Here is a 9,658-nt window from a genome sequence, read left to right as displayed (position 1 = left end):
CTTTTTCTCTAAACAGCTCAATCAGAGCTGTCCCTCTGGTATACTCAGCAAGTGGTGATTATTCTAAACCTATAATAATGAAAGAAAATATCAAATAAACCTTGTTGATGTTGCAATGTTCATCTTCTGTGGAACAGCAGCGCCATCTTGAGGCTATTGTCAGAAATACAGAAACTTACATTTTACAGTGCATGCATGTCCTGGTTTGTGCTCTAAAATAAAAACTAGGAGATATTCAAATTATCTATGTTTAAATAATTCTAATATTTAAACATTTAAGTTTAAAATCGGCAAACTGTTTTTATACGTAAAGGATACGTTCTGCTATAGCAAAACGGCCGAAATACAATTATAGCCAAATAAAAGTGACTGTGACAGAAATAGATAAATAAATGATAAATCACTGTAAGCAGATAAACTCAATTATGTAGAAAAAGTCAAATAAAGGATCTCAATAAGAAAAAAAAAAGATGGATATCTGCCACACTAACCTCGATACATAACATGTTTGACAACACACGCACACACATACCCTAGTTGTGTGTGTCGGCTTTGCCCTGCAGGTGAACTTTACCGCCCGCTCACTAACAGTCGCATGTGATGTTTCACCACTCCCGTGTTTAGTGATCGTGGTCTGACTGAAGACACACCCGGTTTATTTGGAACTCACACTCAGACGTGTTAGCGTTACATTTTATTTCGCACAACTCACGAAGTTGGCTAGCTAACACTAACGTCGTTGAGCTAGCCCTGTCAGGCGGCGTTAACGTGTTAAAGGTAACGCTGGGTTAAAGGAAATGTTTTCAGACTATCGCAGTAAATATAAAATATGGACTTTCTTCAGCTAACAGCGGTGGCTGTCACCTCCAGCGATCCCTGAAACACTGCAACATCAGGTAAGAGGAGCTAGCATGCTACGTTACCAGGCTAGCTAGTCGCTAGATGTGTTTGAGTGACTTTTTCTGAATATCTGAAACTAATCTGCCTGTTGGAGCTCACATCTTTGGTCGCTTTAAGGCAGTTATATGACTTAAGAACAGCTGGCTTGTGAATGTTGGCCGATGTCCTAACTTCACCTTACCACACTGGTGACAGCTAGCTAGCCAGCTAAATTAGCCGCTACACCGGCAACCTCAATGTTTTGAAATGTGACTCATGGCTGCCATCTGATTTCTCCAGTTTGAATCCACTGTGGCCTAACCTAACCGGTTTCAAAACGGCGGCGGCAGCACAGGAGAAACTGGACCCGTCCGGCTCAGCATCCAGCTCAAAGATGGAGTTGGCAGCGGTGAGTGCTGCCATGTTTGTCATTGACAGCATGCAGACAAATGGTCAATTACCTGATGCGACACGTTTCCCTCGTATAACAGTTGGGATTTTTAGCGCAGGGAAACATGAGTGATGTCTGTCGCTTACTTATAGAAATGCCATTTCAATTGTAGCTCTCAGTATTTCTAGGGAAATGCACACCTTGTATGACAGTATAGACCCACAGGCGACTTCATTAGGTACAGGCTTGTACACTGTAATCCTAAAGTGATGAATTGTTTTAGCAACAATACTCAGATAGGCAGTAACATTTAAACAATGCTCTATTATGTTGGTACTATGAGGCCCAAAGTCGTCACACACACAAAATATAACACACATTACACCAAAAAGAGCATGCTATCATGTGGTTTACACCAATTTTTAACCTACTGTCCAAATCTGACAGCAGAAATTGAGACTCATCCAACCAGACTCATCTGCTTGCTCATAGGGTCTCGACTTGATTGTTGGGGTTTTGTCTATTTTCTCAGTATTATTGTAGGGTCTTTACCTTACAATGTAAAGCACCTTAAAACTCTTAGAATAAGATTGAATTGAATTTCTTCAATCGTTTATTGTCCAGTATTGGTGCAAATTGCCGCCCATGTGAATTATAGCCTCTTTTTCCTATTTCCTTATCTATGGACTGGCTACATTGTGATCTTCTGCTGCTCTAGCCCATCTGCGTCAAGGTTTGACCTGTTGTTTGGTCAGAGATGCTCTTCTGCATACTTGCGTTGTAACGAGTAGTTATCTGAGTTACTGTTGCTTTAGTTAAAGCTTAAAGCAGTGTGTTCGTTCTTCTCTGACCTCTGACACCAGGAAGGCATTTTTGCTGTCACACACTGAATTTGTTTTCCTTTGTTTTGGACCGTTCTCTATAAACCCTGGAGATGACTGTGTAGGAAAAATCCCAGAAGATCAGCATTTTCTGAAATCCTCAGACCAGCCTGTTTGGCACCAACAGCAGTGTCATGTTGAAAGTCACTTAAATTAAATTTCTTCTCTATCCTGATGCTCTGTTTGAACTTCAGCAGGTCGTCTTGGCCATGTTTACATTAATTAGATATTTGCATTAACGAGTAGTTGAACAGCTATTCTTAATAAAGTGACTCAGTGTATAGCTTCATATTTTCTCCTGTTAAAACTAAAACTAGCATTCTTATGATTGACCTGAATGTAATGTCCACGTGAACTGCTCCATGACTCATGCTATTTGAAAAAGATGCATTTTAGCACTGAGCTATACAGAGAGGCGAGCACCAAATACAGACGCGCGAGTGTGTGTGTGTTTGAAAGATAAAGATAGAAGCCCGTAGAAAAACGTGGGCTAGATTAAGCTTCTGCTTTGGCTGCTGAAATGGGGGAGGGAGGACGGGAAGCAGGAGAAAAGCCACTGTAGGTTGGCGAGAGCGAGTGAGCGAGGGGAAGGTTTGTAAGAGATGGAGGTTTATTTTATAATATGTTATTTGTAAGAGCAGCATCACAGATAGAGGGAGGTGAAAGTGGGCAAAATGCAGGAAAAACAGGATTCTCAGAGCCGAGCCCCGGGCATCCCGGGGAAGGTAGGACAGCATCTTTGTGCTTAACGTGTGATTTAAAGTGTCTCGTGTGTGTGTGTGTGTGTGTGTGTGTGTGTGTGTGTGTGTGTGTGTGTGTGTGTGTGTGTGTGTGTGTGTGTGTGTGTCTGTAAAGGCAACGTATAGAAGGCTGATTATGATTATTTGTGGTTTGTTATTGTTGTTGGAATATTTATTTATTTTTGCCAATTGATATAATTTCTGTTTAACAGTTTACCTTCAGGTGTAGCTAAATTTAGCCCCTGTCTGCGTGTCACATTCTGCCTGCCTTTTTGTCTACAAGGCATGTACCCACTGATAATGTTCAGTCTCACTTTAATTCTATGCAACAGACAGTGTGTGTGTGTCTGTGAGTGAGTGAGTGAACTGTCTCTACACATCTCCATCATCTCCACTGTGTAGGAACCTGGCCTCTGCTCTGTGCTACAGGGTGTTTTATTGCAGTGGAAATGTCACACAAACATATTTAGATTTTAATCCCAAGTCCAATTCATGTATATTTATGATATGATATTTTCTTTGCTTTGTCAAGCTGTTTTTATGCATAGTTGTTTGAGAATGAATATATACAGATTTCTCTGCCATTCAGCAAGAGGTGACCAGTGGCGAAGAAGATGCTGAACGGCATATTTTTCTCGTTATCCTCTTTACGCTGTGACTAATCCTTTACATTTCTTTCTGCTTTATCTCCCTTCTTGTCTGTTTTCTGTCTCTGTCCTCTTTTCTGGTCCGCCATTTCTTTCTCATGTCACTTCCTCGCTTGTCCTCTCGTTGGTTTTCTCCCATCCTTCCTTTTCCTCGTCTCTCTGTCGGTCTCCATCGTCCTTCTTTATGTCTGTCGTTGTCCTCAGGCTCACCCAGCTCTCAAAGCCTTTATGTGTGGCTCCCTCAGTGGCACCTGCTCTACACTCCTCTTCCAGCCTTTGGATCTGGTGAAGACACGACTGCAGACCCTGCAGAACAATGCCAAGCCCGGGTGTGTGTGCACACACATTCACACAGATACACAGTGAGAACATTTCACCTGCATGTACATCAGACACGTGTACATCACCATGCCTCTGATTTTATACTTTTTTCTCTCCCCCTCTCTTTTTCTGACTTTAACCCACTCACATACACATAAAAAGCATAAGAGGACAAAATCTTCTGGCAGTGCCAGCCTCAATCTCTTGGTATGACCCATATGGGGCAATTAGTCACACCAGCAGGATGTAATTATGCTGTCAGGCTGCTGGGTTGCAATTACAGCCACTGAGAACAGCAAATGTAAACATTTAAAAGTGGAGTTTTATTTATTTCACATGTGGAGGCCTTTCTTTAGCACAGAGCTCCAGAAGGATCATTTCTGTGGTAATTGATTTCACAGTAGTGATTCACCACAGCTGTAACCATTTATTGTCAGCATGTCTTTGAGTGTTTACAGTACTGTGCAAAAGTCTTGGGCCACCCCTCATTTATTTATGTTTTGCTTTGAAAATTGAAAACTAGTGGAGCAGTGTATGGAAATAGTTTGACTTTCAAGTCATTAGAACTGTATAATATTTGGTGTAGCTGCTTTAATCCGTCAAGACAGTCTGAACTCTGCTGGGCAAATTTTCTTGTCATTTCTTTCAGTAGTCTTCAGGGATAGTTCTCCAGGCTTCAAGGACGTTCAAGGCTCTCCTTTGGATGTTGGCTGCCCTTTGTTCTGTTCTCTGTTAAGGTTGAGGTCACTGCTGAGGTCTGGGCTCTGGGGAGGCCAATCCATTTTCCTAAGAACACATCACGCTGAACATGTTGAATTTTCAGCTAATAGCTCTTTGGCAATCACCTTCTTGGTGCAAAAATAGTGTTTCATGCCTGTCAAACTGTGGTCTCTAGATTTAAGTAAAGAAAATGGGAACAAATGATGTGTTTTTATGACAGGCTGCTCTTAAAAAAGTCCCTAAAGATCCATCCATCCACTTAGCTTATCCTTATCTGGTATGGGCCGGAGCCTATACCAGTTAGAGGCAAGAGGCGGGGTACACCCAGGAAAAGTCCCCAATCTGCTAACACAGAGAGACAGACAACCATTTGCACTCACGTTCATGCTTGGGGGCAATTTAGAATCACCAATGAATCTAGCCCCACTAACTACAGTTCTTAGGACTGTGGGAGGAAGAGGACCCATGCAAACTCCACACAGAAAGATGGAGTCGAACTCATGACCTACTTGCTGTGAGACAACAGTGCTAACCGCCGTGCCTAAAGATACAATTTAGAATTAAATTTTTGTTAAGTTGTTTGTTTGTAGACACAACACTGGTTCATCCTTTGAGTTACGTGTCTTATTTTATGCTCTAATGACTCAGGTCAGTGTTAAGTGGCTTAACAAACCAAAAAATAAATAAGTTCCTGAAAGTGGTCGGGTACAAGGACTGGACTGAAAATTGGTGGAAAAGCAGCCAATTTCCAAATAAAAAAACTTTGGAAGACCTTCAGAAAGCCTGGCTCCTTGGAAGCAAAATATAAATTAGAGGAGGCTTAAGTTTTTTTGCACAGTAGAGTGTAATGTTTTTTTTGTTTTGTTTTATTTGTTTGCACAATTTAATTTGTTTGTATTGATTTCAAAATTTTGTCTTGCAGCGCACCCAAGGTGGGAATGTTTAGCGTTTTCATCAATGTTATTAGGACAGAGAAGTTCTTCAGTCTGTGGAAAGGTGTTTCACCGGTGAGCAACTGAATGCACCGTTTTCATTATTTACAACAAATCCTGTTTGTTGCATGTTTGTACGCAGATGGCTGCCCTTCCCCTGAGCCTGGTTCTACCAGAGGTTTCTTCCTTTTAAAAGGGAGTTTTTCCTTCCCACTGTCACCAAGTGGTTGCTCATAAGGAGTCGTCTGATTCTTGGGGTTTTCTTTTGATTATTGTACGGTCTTTACCTTAGAATAAATAGAACTTTTGGGCGACTGTTGTTGTATTTTGACGCTATATAAATAAACTGAATTGAAATTTTATTCTCCCACCAACACTCAAACTCATAGCGCATGCTCCCCTCTAAGAAACCCATGTAAATTATGCCTTTGTTTTTAACCAAGACAACAAAAACTGTTCTCCCTCTGCAGTCATTTGTGCGCTGCATCCCTGGGGTGGGTATCTACTTCAGCACCTTCTACTCCCTGAAGCAGCACTTCTTCCTGGACCGAGCTCCCAACGCTGGCGAGGCAGTTCTGCTCGGAGCGGGTGCCAGAGCTGTGGCCGGAGTCTGCATGTTACCATTCACAGTCATCAAGACGCGCTTCGAGGTATCTACCAGCTAACAGACTCTAACGCCAGATGGTCAGAGATGAAATATCTACTAATCTTCTCACATCTGTTTTTAAAATAAAGTTGTGGAACTGCTTTTAGTCAGAGGTTTTTGCTCTATTTTATTATGACCCTCTTTTCTGTGGAGACACGTAGTGTGGATACAAAGGCAGTCATTTACATCTATTGTCACTCAATCAACCGCATGATTAAAGACATTTCATTTCAATTTTTCTGTGTTTTTCAGAGTGGCTTTTACAGTTATGTGAGTGTGCCCGGTGCTCTGAGGAGTATGTATGAGACGGAGGGAATCAGGGCTCTGTTTTCTGGGCTGACTGCCACGCTGCTCCGCGACGCTCCTTTCTCCGGCATCTACGTCATGTTTTACAGCCAGGCCAAGAGAGCGCTGCCTCAAGGTGAGAGTCACACTCAGTCAGCAGATCAAAATGGAGGTTAAGAAAAATGTGAAGAGTTATGTTTTGCCAGGAACATAATGCAGAAATTTGCATTAGTGTTTTAACGCTTGTGCAGAAAATCAATCGGGTGGATTTAGTGCTTGTACAGTTCGTTCTGTGAGCAAAATCAGTAAAGCTGCGCACAGACTGATAATGAATGACTGAAGAAGTAAATTGGGTGGCTAAAAATTCTGCAAGCAGCTGTATGCTGCACAATCACAATCACATTTATTCACGTCCACCACAGAAGGTAGCCCAGCTTATATGAACCATTAGAGAAAGTCCCATTATTTTCTTTGACAAGTCCCTCCATCGTGTAGCAGTTTCTGCATTCACATAACACACGAAAGATCCTGGATTCAGTCTTGGGAGCAGACACAAATCCCTTTGTGGTTGTGTCAGAAAGACCAGCCAGGGTAAAAATCTACCCAGTCAAGATATGCGGAGATGCCCGCTGTGACGGCCCCTTGTGAATAAGAGAACTTTTATTTAATTATGAGCAAAAATCCTGAACTTGATGCATTCCCATTTTCACAATTTCTTTCCATTTCACACCTGTTTTGTGCTAAAAGCACTTGATGTAAAACATATGAAACAACATGTTGTGGAAAACCCTCACTGTGAGCACTGATGTCTTGGTAGCGCTTCATAATACGACTCTGATGTAGTTTCCCAACTTTTACCGTGTAAACAAATTAAATGGTTTATGGCAAATGCTTAAAATGTAGGTAGAGAGAAAAAAACTGAGTAACAATAATTATACTGTGAGTATATTGTAAGAAAGAAGGTTGTTTTCCTTTTGTAAATTCTAATTATCTAGTAATATTAGAGGTTCATGTTTTATTATTGTGTAACCTTACTTCTGTCTCTTGTTGTAGGTGCACAGTATCATTGAGGGGATGTGAGGGCTTTTAATTGCAATGTGCAAAAGGGGTTCTTACATGGTAATTGCAAGTTACTATTAGGAGTGAAGGCTTTAATATAGAATATCCTGTTTCCCCTTCTTACTCTGTAATTAAACAGTATTATTAAGATGATGGCAGGCCTGTGTTACAGAGCATCCCATTTCTCCTAATAGTAACTTGTAATTACTGTCTAAAAATGGGTTCTTGCCTTGTAATTGCAAGCTACTGTTAGGGGTGTGGCCAAGTGAATTGGTGATGTACATTAGGGCTGCCGCTATCAAACATTTAATTAATTGAGTATCGATTAATAGAGTAATGGGATAAGGCAGCCGTTCTCAAAATACCCTTTCACACTTTAAATACTGATAAATACTTTTGTCTTATTAATGAGCCATAATAAATATTCCAAAGAGAAAAGCACAGGTCTTTAACAATCCACTGCTTCATGGTGTAACATTTTTAGAAACTGCAATATTTTTAGTATTTTACCCAAAAACAACATCTGTCAAAAACCCTCACACTGTATTTACATGCCAATAAAAATGTGGGTGAAATGCTCGCTACAGAGTTTTAAACATTAAAACATCACAGCAAGAAATTTGTGTCGAATATGCTTTATAATCGAGTTACTCAATGAATCATCGCAGCTCTTTGTGAAACTGTGATGTTTAATGTTTTCCACATATTTTTCTCTTTCTGTGGTTTGACTGATTGTTTTTATTTAAATCATCTGACATCCTCGGGTTCTCTTCTCTCAGAGGTGACCTCGGCGCCCTACGCCCCGCTGGTGAACTTCAGCTGTGGGGTGATTGCGGGTGTCATGGCATCAGTAGTAACGCAGCCTGCAGATGTAGTGAAGACTCACATTCAAGTCAGACCCTCCCACTGTAGCACAGCAGGTGCAGTTCGCCGCATCTACATGGTGTGTACTCAACGTTCTTGTTGTGTTTTTCAGTAAGAAGCAACACTTTCACTATTATATAACATCTAACTGAGGATTGCTGCTCTGGCCTTTCCTTCAGGAGCACGGCATGGCTGGGTTTTTTCGTGGAGCTGTGCCCAGGTCTCTTCGACGCACTCTCATGGCTGCCATGGCTTGGACTGTGTATGAACAGCTGATGGCTCGAATGGGCCTCAAATCCTGAAGAGCAAAAGTTTTTAGCTGCAAGAGAAGGGAAAGAGCTATAAGAGGATACTTCTGTATTATTATTATTATTATTATTATTATTATTATTATTATTATTATTATCATCTAAGAAGTAAATGGAGCTGAGGAGCTTACAGGGTCAGTGAGCCAGCAGTAACAAGATAATAAGCAAAGGAAGCAGGTGGATAAATGCCTGAAACACATGAGTAAGAGTGCTCTGTTTGTGTGTTTGCTGTGTGTGTGTGAAACTGTTTGGGACTGTGATGTTACACCTGAAGCACTCTTATGTCCGTCTCGGACTGTAGTGACACTCCCTGCTGTGAAGTGAACTCGTCCCTCCTAATATTTATGTTCCTGAGGTATGGCTACTAGCGATCAGAAAACGGGGCCAGTGGCTCTTCTGGCTAACAGAGTTGCCTTTGACGATGTTTTAAAATACCGTAGAAACGAACGAGACACTCAATAAGCTGGTGTCACTTACATCCGATGAAGAAGCAAAGCACTGCAGGTTCTGCCATATTTGTTCTGACAAGATTGAGCAATGTTTCGTACTTGCTGACTGATCTCTTTTTTTTTTTTTTAAGAAGCAGAGAAGTTTATTTGTTTCAGGCTCAGACAATCAGTACTCACACAGCTGCATTATGGGAAAATGGAGGCCAATGCTAATAACTGTGTTAAAGCCTTTGTTGCTGTATTGCTTAAAACTTTGCTAGCTACGTTTATATAAAACTATGGTGCGTTTTCGACTCGGCGTAATGATAGCCACATCTGTAGCTAAATCAATGAATAGCAGTGATTTCATCTCACGAGAAAAACCCAACAAAAAAGTCAGGATTTTATGGATTTTTTTATTTTATTTTAAATGAATTTTATAAATAAATTGTTTGATTATTTGTAGGATTTTTCATTTTGAGACAACCTGTGGAGCTTCTCAGTAGCACTGTGGTTTTGATTCTCGGTAGTTTTGCTTGTTTTCTGCACACAGGAGT

General features: G+C 41.0%; 1 protein-coding gene across 2 annotated transcripts; it reads left to right on the top strand.

Annotated features, from left to right (window-relative positions):
* Positions 1-502: 502 nt before the first annotated feature.
* On the top strand, positions 503-9,562 carry LOC113023977 (mitochondrial glycine transporter B-like). Of its 2 annotated transcripts, XM_080302796.1 has the most exons (8): positions 503-896; positions 1,180-1,288; positions 3,743-3,867; positions 5,502-5,586; positions 5,982-6,161; positions 6,410-6,578; positions 8,281-8,444; positions 8,545-8,768. In XM_080302796.1, exons 2-8 carry the CDS (start codon positions 1,274-1,276, stop codon positions 8,665-8,667), a joined length of 861 nt encoding a protein of 286 aa, XP_080158922.1. In that variant the 5' UTR covers positions 503-896; positions 1,180-1,273; the 3' UTR covers positions 8,668-8,768. The 2 variants fall into 2 exon arrangements, with proteins under 2 accessions (XP_080158922.1, XP_026026280.1); XM_026170495.2 differs by lacking the exons at positions 503-896; positions 1,180-1,288 and adding an exon at positions 2,715-2,876 and having other exon boundaries at positions 8,545-9,562.
* The last annotated feature ends 96 nt before the right edge of the window (positions 9,563-9,658 follow it).

The sequence above is a fragment of the Astatotilapia calliptera genome, chromosome 6, assembly GCF_964374335.1.
Source record: "Astatotilapia calliptera chromosome 6, fAstCal68.1, whole genome shotgun sequence".
In the NCBI taxonomy this organism is placed as follows: Eukaryota; Metazoa; Chordata; class Actinopteri; order Cichliformes; family Cichlidae; genus Astatotilapia; species Astatotilapia calliptera.
The sequence above is the reverse complement of the archived record's forward strand: the minus strand, read 5'-3'. Positions and strand labels throughout refer to the sequence as shown.

Bases quoted from the DNA above. Each gene is read 5' to 3' on its own strand.
- LOC113023977 (XM_026170495.2), top strand. From the start codon at position 2,826: ATGCAGGAAAAACAGGATTCTCAGAGCCGAGCCCCGGGCATCCCGGGG. The intron at 2,877-3,742 runs GTAGGACAGCAT...CGTTGTCCTCAG, and splicing joins CCCCGGGCATCCCGGGGAAG to GCTCACCCAGCTCTCAAAGC. The intron at 5,587-5,981 runs GTGAGCAACTGA...CTCCCTCTGCAG, and splicing joins TGTGGAAAGGTGTTTCACCG to TCATTTGTGCGCTGCATCCC.